This window comes from Typopeltis vanoorti, chromosome 4, assembly GCF_054136105.1.
Source record: "Typopeltis vanoorti isolate ZY-2024b chromosome 4, IOZ_Tvanoo_1.0, whole genome shotgun sequence".
NCBI lineage: Eukaryota > Metazoa > Arthropoda > Arachnida > Uropygi > Thelyphonidae > Typopeltis > Typopeltis vanoorti.
Window position 1 is genome coordinate 44,945,601 of NC_143552.1, and position 15,753 is coordinate 44,961,353.

Consider the following 15,753-nt stretch of genomic DNA (forward strand, 5'->3'; position numbering starts at 1 on the left):
ACCATTTTCATAAAATAAAGAGCTGATATTAACATATCTAATTTTGATATCAGGTCACTATGTCACTCTCCTTCGATATTGTGTTGTGATCAATGTAGATAATGAATAACAATAGAGATAATATGCACCCTTGTCTAGCACCTGATTTAGCATCAAACCTGTACCTCCTTCAATTCTAACTGCTGACTTACAACTCAAATAAATGCAAACTATGTAATGCTTGATATAATGTCCCATTTATACTATACTATTGTAACATTTCACATTTCAAACAATTTTTCTCTTTCATATGCCTTTTCCAGATCTACAAGATCCTGGTGACATTCCCATGATTTTTCAATTATATGCCAATGAAAATATGATCCTGACAACCCCTACTGAGACTAAATCCCCAGTTTGTTTTTACTCCAAGTTTACTTTCCATATTTTTTCTTAGCCTCTTTTCAAGCATTCTTGCCTAAATCTGACCTGGAGCACTCATTGGGAAATTCTCACATTCTATTTTATTTACTGTTTTTAGATAGATACTATGAGAACTCTACTCCTATCATCTGGTATATTTGACCTTTTGACTATGCCTTCTGGATTATACAGTGAAGCCACTAAAAAACTTCTATATCTTCATATTTCAGCATTTCTGGTCAATACCATCTACTTCAGTAACATTCATTTTAGGTTTTTGATGGCGTTCCTTCCCCCATCTCAAGTATTGATAATACTCCTGATAGCATTCTTCTTTCAAAGTAATTACTCCAGAAATCTGGAATATTTTTATGATCTCTGATTCCTCCATTTCTAAGCATTTTCAACAGCCACTTGAACATTTCCCCTGCCTTTCTGATATTTATCTTCTATACTCTTGCTAGAATTCCTATGATTTAGCCACCTTCACACAGCTTTCCTTTCTTACATTTTTCTCTGTATTCTCTCATTCTTTTCAAGGTTATCTCTTGAAAAGAAGAAAAATCATACCTCTCCATGATATTCAAAATAACTCTGAAAACAATATGCTTATTCAAGAAATTGAGATGTATAGTCCATTAGTTTTATGACCTAGTTTTTGTCCAAGCTAGTCATGTATCATTTAATCTGCTGTCTTATCATAAAGATTTGTAGTAAATGTTGTACAATTTGGCTCTTTGTTTTAAGCCATGTTGTTACTACTTATATCCACATTTATTTTACATGGAACTACATTTACACAGAACACATTCAATTATCCTATATTAAGAGTAAATAACTGAATGGATTACAAATACAAATAAAGAAATAATATGTTTAGTAACTCATATATCATTTGTGCTCCAGAATATCCTTAGAGAGTAACTGAAGTTAATAATGTTACATTTAAATATGGATATGACATCAAGAATGATGGCTTGATAAGCAGGACAATCATAATTAGTCCAGTGCAAATAAAAGATGACCAAAAATACAGTAACAGCATATCAATAAAAAGAAAACAAAAATACAGTCCAAGAAAATTATTTCCATATCTTGTGAAGATGAATGTACATTCATGATTTAGGTTTAGTCTACTACAGTGTTTCCCATTTCTATTTTTAAAAAAATGCTGTAATAGTTTCACTTCTGTCACCTTAATGTGATTCCATTAGGTTCTGTGTTTAGCAGACAGGATCTAATGCAGTGTCAGAATTATCATGTTCAGTCAGTTGAACCTAGACTCGCCAATATTTGTTTGCACTTGTCACTGCACATAACAAGTGAATCTGACACTGCCCAACGAGCAGTGTCGCTACAGATAAATTGTATGCTTGCGCATGTTATTTCTGAGAGATACGAAACTTTTATTATTAGTGTGTGTTCGTAGTAAGGGTGAAATATTTTTGGTAAATCTTATTTTATTATGTTAAAATAACATATAATTATTATTTATTATAGATACAAGGCTGAATTATGATGAATGCCGCTGTTGAAAATACGAAAAGAATTGCATTTTCTAAATTATCATTTCGCAAATTACAAATTTTAATGAAAAGGTTATTGAAAAATTTTGTCAAGCCAAAAATAGAAGAATGGATTTTATTTTCAAATAAAATATTTAATAAAGAAAATTTTTTTAACATATAAATTTACTTATAAATAAATTGTTTGCTGATTAGGAAAAAATGAATTATTTTTCTTATTTTGTATATGTAGCATCCCCACTTAAAATTTTCACTTGCCGCCACTGGCATGTGTGAGAGAGTAGGTATGTATAGGGTCATCTAGATCAGCGCTTCCCAAACTGTGGGCCGCGGCCCCCTTGGGGGCCATAGGTTTTGTTGAGGGGGGCCGTGAAATAATGAAAACAAATTTAAAATGTTTTAAGACTAAGTAGATTTTTTTTTTATTTTAAAAGAAACGTATTTAACTTTTATTATTTCTTTTTTGTTATTTTTTATATTTTAATGGAAAAATTCACACATTGGTGTTGGTTCACAAACTTTGCTTCCTGCGTATTTCGGCGCTTAATGAATACTAGTAAATTTTGCTTATTCATATGTTTCATTTCAAAGCAGTGGTTAATTGTATTTACTTCGAATGCTCTCCAGGGAAGCGTCAAATCTTCCTGTCCATTTCATCACGCGTTCGTAATCAGGGACTGTTGATATTGACTTTATATACATATCAAAACTCGTTTTATATTATCACTGTCATCCGAGCTAGTTTTCTGTTACCAATAAAAGTTTCGCATATACTTCACACATGAAAAAAGGCTTAAACAAGTTCATGTGGGGAGATAGTAACTCGCTTGCAGTGGTAAACAACACCCCTCCCTAACAGCCACTATACTGCAGAGGCAATCAAAACAAGTAATATATTTCTCAACAAATAGTGCAATTAGAGACAACTGGGATAAAAACACACTAATTAATGAATCACATGTCCCCTCATACAGAAACAAAACCATATGCATGGTTTTGTTTCTGTATGAGGTATGTATCATGGTTTTGTTTGTGTTTGTCCATTTGCATGGACAAACACAGTATCTAACTGAAAACTATTGTTATTAATTAGATGTGTGTGAGTTCGATTTCCCAAGGCAGCAATAAAATTCAACTGAACATGTTAAAATTCGTAAAAGTGTTAAAACTAAGTAATATATATATATATATATATATATATATATATATATATGTTATGGCAGTTTCACATATGGAATTCGGTTGAAGAGAGTTAGCATTTCAACTCAATTGTCAGCTATGCTTTTATATTTCAGTTGCGCGATCTTTTGTTAATACCCCCACCAATCATATGCACGTTTTAATGACCTGCCTTTGCTGTCTGTTTCGCGTTAGGTTTAATTACCGTAAAGGGAGAAAACTCACAAAAGAAAAAAATGTTCCTGGTTCGGGGATTCCCTTATTCAGGTAATATTCACTAATTTCATGTTATCAGTCTGTGGTGTGCCAGTATCGGTAAGTGGTGATATTATTTTATCTATTTTACATTAAAAAATGTAACCCCCTTAGATGGATAAGTGGCTGATAAAAAATTTTAAAAAAAATCCCACGAACAATCAGAAACAGACTAAAAAAAAAAAAAAGACAGTATTTCATATTTTACCAGAACAGCCCGCATCGTCTTCAGAACCAAACGGTAAGAGGCAAAAAATGTAATATTTGCATTTGATTTTTGCAATATTCGCTGTGTATGTTTTGTATTGAATATAAATACATTAAATATTATAATAATATCTCTCTCTATTACGATTTTTTTTCGAGGGGGGGCCGTGAAATATTTTAATTTTTGCACAGGGGGCCCTGACATCCAGAAGTTTGGGAAGCACTGATCTAGATGTATATATATTACTATTACTACGGGCAACTCCAGGGAGTCATTGGACTCATCGAGGGAGGCCCCAAATCATATTCATCACAACTATTTGACATTCATACAGTATCTATCATACCTCGCCTTAAACTCATTCACTGTCACAGCATCCACCACAGACTCAGGGAGCGCATTCCACTCATTCACTACTCTAAAAGTAAAGAACCCAGCTCTAACACCTTTACTAACCACACTTTTGCCCAGTTTCCATGGATGTCCCCTAGTCCTAATATATATGTGATTGATTCTCTTCCGTCAAGACAGACTGAGTACTTCATGAGTCCATCTTCTCTTAATAAAGTTTTTCTTGAAAGATCTTGAAGGTTGTTGATTTAGCAGCTTTCTTAATATTAGTGATCCAGCTTAATCTGGTCTGTCCCTTGATAGGTATATATAAAATTAAATAATTAGGTAAGTTTTCAATTTAAAATGGGCAATTTTTTTTTTCTTGTTTAAAAATTTTCCCTCTCAGTCTACTGCAGATTAAAAAGACCAGCCAGGAGGACTATACAGGAGTAATTGCAGTAGAGTGATAAAAATATAATTAAAATTTGTACTTACCTATTATTGTGATCATCCACACCATGAGATAAGACATAGCAGCTATCCATACACAAGACATCAAAAACGTTAAAAGGTAACATTTTTGCCATTTCTTTATACGGCAGTCAGGCACAGTAAAATAAAATGTAAGAAGGAACGGCAATGAAACAATCCAGTTCGTTGTTTTCACAATCCCTTTTGGTCGTTTAAATGGCGAATTAATACTGTTTTCTTCCATATGTATATAAGGAGAATTTGATGCAGCTAAAATGTTAATAAATTTAAAAAATAAATATTTGATAATGTGTAATTACATTATACCAAATATATATGTTCAATTATATTTATAATTCAAAACTCAAATAAATAAAGTTCAATGCCTCTGAACTAAGTTAATTCATTATATGAGCATTTTTAATCATTTTTTACTACTTGGATATAGCAGTTTTAATTGCTTTAGAATATTTTAAAGCATTTAAATTTTAACTGCTGAAAATATTTTTTATTTATTTACTTACTATTATTTTATATGTAAGAAAACAACATTCATCAAGCACCAAGAAAAAAAAACCTTCTATAATCTTTCGGATTCTATTCTAAAGTATTTCAAATTTTTATGAAGCCGATGTCAGTTATAATTTTTTAATGAGGGTATCATTTCCAAGACGAATTGGAAGAACAGAATGAGCAATGAACTTATAGTAGGAAATATGAAAGTGAGAGTTGAAAGAACTGATATTCATTTTATTTTAGTATAGCAACCTATGTTTGTTTTACTTTAATTAATGCAGAGGAAGAATGAACTGTTTGATTTATTAGCTGCTTCATCGGTTATGTTGAATTTTTGTAAATGTTCAATGTAGTCAAAAGTAAATAATGATTCAGATAAGAAAATTATTTTCTCTGGGTGCACTTCATATTATTTGAAACTACAAGGGTGGTCGGAAAAGTTCTTGGCCTTATAATGAAAAATCGAATTTATAATTTCAAAATTGTTTTATTTTTCAACATAATCTCCCTTAAGACTAATACATTTATTCCTGCAATGCTCTAATCCTGTCCCTGTAGTGGTTCTCAGTAAGATCTGCAAAATATCCCTCTACAGCTGCAATCACCTCTTGATTCAAAGAAAATCACTGACCCACGAGAAAGAGTTTTAGTTTTGGGAAGAGATAGGTCAGAAGGAGCCAAATCTGGGGAATAGGGCAAATGTTCCAACAATTCATAGTGCGGATCCCTTAATTTTCCCATTGCCAAAACACCTTTGTGGGCAAGTACATTGTCCTGATGAAAGATGATTTTTTTCTTCTGCAAACCGGGTCTTTTCTCACTAATTTTTTCGTCTAGTCTAGTTAAAAGATTGGAATAATATTCCCTGGTTATTGTTTTACCCTTTTCAAGATCATTAATAAACAAAATGCCTTTAGCATCCCAAAACACCGATACCATGACCTTTCCTGCTGATGGAACCAACTTTGTCTTCTTTGTCGCTGAACAACTGGCTTCTGTAATATAATGGTGAATCCAAGTCTCATCCATAATAATAAATTGATGAACAAAATCGGTTTTATTCTTGTTAAAATGATCAAAGCATTGTTCAGAGATTTTCATGCGAGTGCATTTTGATCTGCTCTGAGCAAGTGCAGTACTTAGACACTTAGAAAAAAAAATCTTGCATATAGTGTTGTCGTCTATGGTCGACACTGAGAACTTTTCAGACTACCCTCATACGAGGGTGGTCTGAAAAAAGCTTCCATGTGAAATTGCAAGTCATTCTATCAAGTAGTTTGTTTTATACGGCTCTCTGAAGCAAAAGTGTTGTCTGTACCCTGTTATAAAATTCTTTGTAAAAGAAGGTTTAATGCCAAAAGAAATTCATTTGAAGTTCATAAAAGTCTATGGGCTCTCTTCTTCATTTTCGACAATTAAGAAATGGGCTGCCGAGTTTAAACGTACCAGCCTCGAAGATGATCCACGTGAAGGACATCCAAAAAGTGTAACAATACGAGAAATCACTGATCAAGCGCACGATATGGTACTGGATGACTGGCGAGTCAAAGTGCATCAAATTACTGAGACTATAGGCATTTCAAAAGAACGTGTAGGTCATATTTTGCATGAAGAATTGCAAATAAAAAAATTTTGCGCAAGATGGGTGCTGCGCTTGCTCACAGCAGATCAAAAATGCTCTCGCATGAAAATCTCTGAACAGTGCTTGGAGCATTTTAACAAGAATAAGACTGATTTTGTACATCAATTTATTACCATGGTCACCATTACACACCAGAATCCAAACAGCAGTCAAAATAGTGGCCAGAAGCCGGTTGTTCAGCGCCAAAGAAAATAAAGTCAGTTCCATCAGTAGGAAAGGTCATGGCATTGGTGTTTTGGGATTTTGTTTATTATCTTGAAAAGGATAAAACAATAACTGGGGAATATTATTCCAATCTTTTAACCAGATCAGACAAAAAAATTTGTGAGAAAAGACCCAATATGCAGAAGAAAAAAATAATCTTTCATCAGAATATTGCACCTGCCCACAAAGGTGTTTTGGCAATGGGAAAATTAAGGGATCTGCACTATGAATTGTTGGAACATCCACCCTATTCCCCAGATTTGGCTTCCTCTGACTCCTCCCAAAACAAAAACTCTTCCTCACTGGTCAACATTTTTCTTCAAATCTAGAGGTGATTGCAGCTGTAGAGAGGTATTTTGCAGATCTTGCGGAGAACCACTACAGGGACGGGATAATGGCACTGGAACATCGCTGGAATAAATGTATTAGTCTTAAGGGTGATCATGTTGAAAAATAAAAATAATATTGAAATTATAAATTAGTATTTTTCATTGTTAAGCCAAGAACATTTTAGACACCCTCCTATATGGTATACAGCAGAAGCCACCAATCTGTGGTCCATGGAGAAATTTGGACACTGACACAGGATCACTGACAAATTTTAATCTAGGGGGCACTTTTTTTGTCAGGCCACTGTCGACCCACCGGCGGTGCAGCTTGCGAATGCTAGTATGCATGTGCCAGGCTTCAGTGGCGCATGCTTGCTGTCTCAACAATCAAACCCCCCCATGGATACTGATTCTCATCCGACTGTTTTATTTTGTTGAAACGAATTGTTGTCTGTCAACACTATACTGGTGTTTATTCCTCATGATACTCTTAGGTAAGTGATCAGTATTGTTTTTATTTTAACTGTGCACATTGTGATATTTAATGGCATCGAAGAGCTCGAGTTTCATAGAGTTTCATATTTATAAGAATCATAAACCAATGATAATTGGTTTATGATTCTAATAAAATAAACGCACAATGAGTGAGAAAAAGCAACCAAGAATTTTGCATTTCTTTGGTAATACTTCATGTAACCGTGAGTTGATCAATGAATCAGAGCCTCCACAGCCACCATCAGGAAGGACATTACAACTGGAGGTGGAGAGAAGAAAAAGTTCAAGGTTTCAAGAAAATATGATGGGGACTACTTGAAGTTTGGATTTATTCAAGAACCTGGAAGTGAGCTGGATCCACAGCCACTTTGTGTTGTGTGTTCTGAGAGTTTATGCAATGATGCCATGAAACCTTCGAAACTCGCCAGTCATTTGCAGTCAAAACACTCAGATTTAGCTAAGAAGCCAGTTGAATATTTTCAAAGGATGCGTGAAAGTATGCAAAGCAAATAAGTTCATTAGCAAAAAAGACTGTTGAAGATAAGTCTCTAGAAAAGGCTTTTTATTTGATAGCACTTCAAATTGCAAAAAGTAAAAAGCCGTATACGATTGGAGAAGAATTAAGCCTTGCTTGTTACAAGCCTGTGAAGAGGTTTTTGGGGAAACAGGCTGTCCAGAGACTGAAAGTAATTCCTATGTCTGCTAACACTGTGAAGCGTAGAATCGAAGACATGGCCGAAGATATTGAAAATCAAGCGATAGAAATGGTGAAAATTCAATGTTTTATTCAATTCAACTTGACAAATCAACAGACATAACTAAAAAGGCAGTTATCCTTTGTTTTGTGAGGTTTGAGTGTCAAGGAGAGCTAAAGGAAGAACTTCTCTGTTTGCTCAACTTGCCATATTGAACAACCAGCTCTGAGATTTTCAATGCACTTGATGGTTATTTACAGAGACATGGTACTGAATGGGAGAAATGTGTTGGGATATGCACAGATGGTGCCGCTAGCATGACCAGGCATCTTGTTTACGCACTGCATTTTATATCGTGAGCAACTTGTGGCGAAAAGAATGTCTCCAGAACTGCACGAAGTTCTCTCTGATGTAATTAAAATTGTAAATGAAATTCGGCACAAAGCGCTCAATTCTCGAATATTTGAAGCACTTTGTGAAGAAATGCGCTCTCAATACTCATCTCCTTCACGCTGAGGTGAGTTGGCTGTCGAGAGGCAAAATACTAACCGGATTGTTCAACTTGTGCCAAGAAGTCAAGTTATTTTTCCAGCAACAAAATAAATTGAAATTCCTAGATCTGTCTGACGATGATTGGCTAGCCAAGCTTGCATACCTGGCAGATATTTTTTCCTGTTAAATAGGCTAAACACGTCCTTGCAAGGACAGCTTACGGACGTGTTCACACTGCAAGGTAAAATGGATGCATTTCAAAAGAAAATATTGCTGTGGCAAACGCAGTTGGCTGAAGAAGATCTGCAAATTTTCCCAAATCTTGATGAGTATATGAAAGAAGAGGATGTCAACTAACAGGTAATAACCATTGTTCGAAAGCACTTATAGTCGCTCACAGAATCTTTTGGCCATTATTGCCCAAAGGAAGAGGACCCCAGACATGGCAATATGTGGAAAATGGATCCATTTTCGACAAAAATTGAAGATAGCAATTTGAACATGAAAGAGAAAGAAAGCCTAATATCGATCTATCATCCGACGATAGTCTCAAAGCTAAATTCCACTCGTCCTCATCAAAACATTATTTTTGGCTCTCCGTAAAAAGTGAAAACTCACCCAGTGCTGAGTGAAAAAGTCATCAAAATTTTGATTCCATTTGCAACAAATTATTTGTGTGAAAAGACATTCTTATCAGTTACGCCAATTAAAAACAAGTACTGCCATCGACTTGAAATAGAAATGGCTCTCTGTGTTGCAGTGACATCATTGGAGCCAAGAATCCATAAACTTATTTCAAATGAGCAGCAACATATATCACACTAATAATTTTGTTATAATTAAACAAGTGCAATTTCACATTAATAAAATGCAACTTTTATGATCATTATTTTATACATGTTTGTACCTTTTAAAAAAATTCATGTTAGTAGTCTGTGGGATTCAAAATTGTGAGTTTAGTGGTCCGTGAGGTGTAATAAAAAAAATTAAATTAAAACTATAACAAGCTTTTTGAATTTAAGAAGGATGAATGATTTCAGATTATAAGGTATCTTTAACATGTTCAGGTTAGGTTGAGAAGAAACTTTTTGGGGTTGTCAACCTAGTGGCGAGAGATGTTTTCTCATTCTTCCTGTTTGTGTAAACACACGCACTACAAATCATGACAAGTTCTTAGAATGAAACTGAAATGAGAGGAAGGATGTGTTTGTTTCTGTTTTCAGAAACTCTTACAGGTATAGAAACACTTAGGTGTCATTGATTATTCACAATAATGCTTCATGGTATAAACAACACCCACAAAGAGAGGGAAAAAAAATACATTTAATAAACTTACTAATTTGCTGGTTTTTTACCCAGCGTTGTAAGAGAACACAGCACTGAACTAAGGAATTGTAGAAAACAGAACTAATGTCCTTACATAGTGCCCTCTATGAGCCAGATAACCATTAAGTTAATTTAGGGAAGTCAGGCTATCATTCTTCAAAGTGACAACCTCCAAGATCTTTGGTCAAAACTCTCCTAACCTCAACATTGTTGAGGTTGGGAGAGTGCTTCAAAGCTGATGCTAATTCTAAAAATAGTCTTTCAGAATTAATTTAGCTATTTTTTTTTCTTAATATATGGGATGGGAATGTTTATTCTGTAATCTGTTTGTTGGGTGTAGGAAGGATGGAGCTTTCTAATGGCTCAGTATACTTTTCTATTTATAGACAACCCATTTATACAGGAAAGTATTTTTATAAACAATCACACTACCACCCTTCCCAACAGTATGCCATCCTCAAATGACACAGCCATTGAAACAGAACTCAGGTGCCTTTGCAACACTTGTTTAGTCAATGGCTACATCCTATATAAAATAAACTACTACATGCACCCACTATCCCTACTATACACAATTCAATTCAATTCCGTGATGTATGCCTGTCACAGTTATAACCATGCCATAATGATTTTAATTTTTGCATATTCCCATACAATTGCTCACTTTTACGATGAACATGCTACACAGATATACTGTACAAATTTTGGTAACTAGGCAAACATTCTTAAATTCTCGGATAGTTCTTGGAATACCCAAAAATGAAAGGAATGACTTACTTTTATGACCACCTGCATTGGATTACAGCCAGTTAATAACCTAAACTTGCCCTTGAGAACTATCCCCACTCAATCTACCTTTCTAGGGTCTAGCCTCTGGCCCTCCTCCCTCACTTAACCCAAACAGTGCCACGACTATAAAATCAGTTAAAAATGAACCCTGTCTGAAACATATCTACTAAAAGAAAGTGTTTCTCTGTTTGAAAAAAAAAAAAAAAGTGTTAATTATTCATGAGTTAGAATGTGGAGTAAAAAATGTTAAAGTGTAAAAAATTTTCTTTGTCTTCTTCAATAGTATCAAAGATGCATATACACACACATGTATATATATGCAGTTTGATTACAAGTTGTGTATACACACACAACTTGAAATCAGAATTGCATTTGTGATTTTCTGTATCATTAAGGCTGTTTATAAATACTAACTTTACAAAAAAACATTCTAACTAGCAATACCATTTATATTAAAAACTTTGTAAAATTACACCTGTCTGACACAGAATAGAAAAAATATACACCAAACGAATTCCAAGTTGAGCATAACACATGATAGACCACCACAAATATATTAAAAATTTCAGTGCTCATTAATCGGATTTGAATAGGATACATCAGTTTCTTCTTCTCTTCAAGGATTAGGCATTTGCCTGTTCTGGCTTCACTGGTCTTTCCATCTTGCAGCTGATCTCCCCCCCCCTCTCCCCCCTTGGTTTATATCTATCCACCTCTTTTGGTAGCTGATATCTTTCCAACATAAATGATGCACTTTCCATTTTTCTCTATATTTATTGATCCTTTCATTTACAATGTAAATATCTAGCTGTCTTCTGATGTGTTAATTTTTTATATATCCCTTAACTTATATAATATCCCTTAACTTAAACAAGTCATATGTTGCCGAATTGAAGCCTTTGGCTCTTCATATATCTAATAATTTATTAGGACACCTCTCGGCAATACTCATAGAAGGGTTGTAAGTTCTGTTCGCTACAAACTTGATATTAACTAGGTCTACCTACTCACTGATGAGACTTCAATAAAGGTTGAAACTGGTCTGGGTAGTGACCTTCTCTCATAATGTTGAACAGAAATACAGCTCCTAGGAGATAAGTTCACATTATGGGTAAATATTAAGAATAGTGATCGGAGCTTGCTCCACCTTAGACATGAGTTGCCTCAGCTTGCACTACCTTTAGGGTCAGTTGCTGCAGTATCCAGGTATTTGCTTACACTTGGAATTGCCAAACTTTATATAGTTTCTACTATATTCGGCATGAAACTCTTTGAGTTTCTTATTCGGCTAAGAAACGATATGGGATGTAATATCCCTTAACTTAAACAAGTCATATGTCACCGAATTGAAGCCTTTGGCTCTTCATATATCTAATAATTTATTAGGACACCTCTCGTCAATACTCATAGAAGGGTTGTAAGTTCTGTTCGCTACAAACTTGATATTAACTATTAACTAGGTCTACCTACTCACTGATGAGACCTCAATAAAGGTTGAAACCAGTCTGGGTAGTGACCTTCTCTCATAATGTTGAACAGAAATACAGCTCCTAGGAGCTAAGTTCACATTATGGGTAAATATCAAGAATAGTGATCGGAGCTTGCTCCACCTTAGACATGAGTTGCCTCAGCTTGCACTACCTTTAGGGTCAGTTGCTGCAGTATCCAGGTATTTGCTTACGCTTGGAATCGCCGAACTTTATATAGTTTCTACTATATTCGGCATGAAACTCTTTGAGTTTCTTATTCGGCTAAGAAACGATATGGGATGTAATATCCCTTAACTTAAACAAGTTATATGTCGCCGAATTGAAGCCTTTGGCTCTTCATATATCTAATAATATATAGTCCAATTTTGTGCATCCTTTAATTTCTCTTAATCTCATTTCTGCAGCTTGTATTTTACTTTCATCTTTCTTTTTAACAGTCTATGTTTTTGAACCATGTAACAGAATTGGAGATTGGAGTGGCCATTACTTTAGAAAATTTTAGTTGAGTTTCTTGTCTTGTTTTTTTATTCAGTGTCCTTTTAATTGTTCCACGTATTTTCTGAAATTTCTTTATTTTTTCATCTATATCTTTATCTTTTAGATATGTAATTGTGCAGCCTACATAATTAAATAATGTCACCTCATCTATTATTTTATTTTCTATGACTATTTTTGATCTAACATGATCTTGACACTTATTTGCCATGACTTGTTTCCTTTTGTGAAATTTTTAAATTGTATTGTTGGCTTATTTTGTTTAATTCATAAACTGATTTTTGAAAGTTATCTTCACTGTCTTGTAATAAAATCTGCATTCAGTATACTTCTGGTTATCCGAATACCTTGTTTTATTGTTGTTTTCCATATTTTAATAATATGATCAAAAAAAAAAAAAATATATATATATATATAGTGAATAGAGTTGGAGATAAGCTACATCCCTGTCTAGCACCTTGATTATCTTCATCTTCTTTAATTTATTACCTAACTATAACTGTATTTTTGTATCTTTATATAAACTTTGTATAGTTTGTACCAAATGTAATGGATATCCTTGTTTTTTCATTATGTTCCATAATTTTTCTCTGTGTATTTTGTCAAAAGCTTTCTCATAATCTGTGAAGGCCAGATGAGTCTCTAAATTATATTCTCATCTTTTTTTTCAATAATTTGTTTTAACACATAAATATTGTCTATACATTATCGATCTTCCATGTCTGAAATGATTTTGTTCTTCTGGGAGTAGATTGTTTGCAATATTTCTAGGTTTCTTTATTCAGGATTTTACTGTAAATTTTGTAACCTGTATTTAAGAAACTTATTCCTCTGTAATTTCCAGTCATATCTGTCCTATTTCTTAAATATAGATATAACCTTAGCTTCTGATCAATCTGATGGCACCTCACATTTCCTCTAAAAGTTATTTATTAATTTTAAGAATCTGTGGGATAAATATTCTCCACCAAATTTCCAAAGCTTTGTATTTATGCCATTTAATCTGGTTGATTTTCTAATTTTTGATACCTTTATTGCTTCTTTTAGTTTTAATCTCATTGGTTCTATATCAGTACTGATTTCTTCATTATTATTTCCTGTTATTAAATTTGGGTCATACCATAAATTCTTATAATGTTCTATCCATTGTTTGTAAGGCATCAGTTTAATTCAGCTAAATGTAAAACTTACAGTTTGTGATACACTGATGGGAAGCTGCATACTCTGTTGGAGGAAGTGCAAGAGGCAAGGGATCTTGGGGTAATGATTGATAGAAACCTGAAATTCAGGGAACATATTGCAAAGGTGGTGAAGGTAACCAGAGAATTGCTGCAATACTGAAAAGGATGCTGACCAGCAGAGATAAAAGAGTTGTCACTTCATTGAATAAAGTCCTGATCAGACCCTGTCCTGTCAGGTGTCTTCTCCCTCCAGGAGATCCGTGCCTCTCTGCTGCATTCCTCATATGAGAGATAGGTCCCGTCTTCTATATTTTTCATCCGCTCCAGTCTTTGTCTTTCTCTCCTTCTCTTTCCCTCAACAGTTCCTTTGAGAAGTGTCCTTTGTAGGCAGTTATGTCTGAAATAGCTGACTTTTCTCTTTTTAATTTCTTTTATCAGGCTCCTGTTTATGCCTACCATCTCTAGTACCTCTTCATTTGTCTTTTTTCTTTCCATGATATCCTCATAATTTATTACTACAATAAAGAGCCATGAAGGATTTATTATCCCCTTAAACTTAAAGGGATAATAAAATATTAATCCTCATAATTTTTCGCAGCATCCACATTTCAAAAGCCTCCAGTTTTTTCACACTCAGATTGGTGAGTGTCCAAGTCTCTACTCCATATAATAATGTGGACCATATGTAACATTTGGAGATTCTTAGTCTTGTTTTCAGATTTGATTCTCTAGATGTCGGTAGATTTTTCATATTGTTGAAAGTTGATCTTGCAATTTCAATCCTTTTTCTAATTTCATCTTCTGTCCTGCCATTCTCTGTGATCAAGTGTCTGAGGTATATATATGTTTGCACCTGTTCTAATTTATTTCCTTTTATATTGATGAATATTTTTTGTATTTCCTTTTCTCTTGAAATTATCATGATTTCTGTCTTTTTAAAGTTGAAACTGAAGCCAAACTGTTCACTGTACTTGAGGGTTTCATCTATAAGAGTACTGAGGTCATATTTGTTTTCAGCTAGAAGAAAAATGTCATGCATATCTTAAGTTATTAATATTTCTGCCCCCTACAGTGATTCCTTTGAGGTTACTAATTTTATTAAATATTTCTTCTGTGTACAGGTTAAAGAGAATCAGAGACAAGACACAGCCTTGTCTCACACCTTTCTGAACTGGGAATTCTTCTGAGGTCTCTCTATTTATTCTCAAAGATGCAGTCTGTTACCAGTAAAGATTGGTTATTAGCCTAATGTCTTTTCCATCCATGCCTATTTTTGAAAGGATTTCAATTAATTGTTCATGTTGAACATTGTCGAATGCCTTTTTGTAATTTATGAAACAGAAGTACACATCTTTTTGTTTTTCTAGATATCTTTCTATGATGGTTCTGATGTTGAAAATACCTTCTCTTGTACCTATATTTTCCTTGAAGCCACTTTGAGTATCATTTATTTCTATGTTTATCTTTCTTTTATTTCTTTCAAGAATAACATATAGGAGGACTTTTGAAACTTGACTAATGAGGCTAATTGTCCTGAACTCTTCACATCTTGTAGCTTTTGTTTTTTTTTGGGAATTGGAACGAAAATTGAGTGATTAATATCTTTGGGTAGAAATCCAGTCTCGTATATCTTATTGCATAATTTTGTTAGAAATTTCAATCCTCCTTCACTGAGAGCCCTAAACCATTCTGCCAAGATATTATCTAATCCTGCAGCTTTATGTG

At 34.0% G+C, this 15,753-nt stretch overlaps 1 protein-coding gene across 1 annotated transcript in view; it reads right to left on the bottom strand.

Annotated features, from left to right (window-relative positions):
• LOC150107271 (putative sodium/potassium/calcium exchanger CG1090) overlaps positions 1 to 15,753 on the bottom strand; it is a 197,313-nt gene that overhangs the window by 46,898 nt on the left and 134,662 nt on the right. The window contains exon 7 of the mRNA XM_090391766.1: positions 4,399 to 4,644. Within this exon, the coding sequence (XP_090247892.1) occupies positions 4,399 to 4,644 (246 nt within the window). The remainder of the gene's footprint in view (positions 1 to 4,398; positions 4,645 to 15,753) is intronic.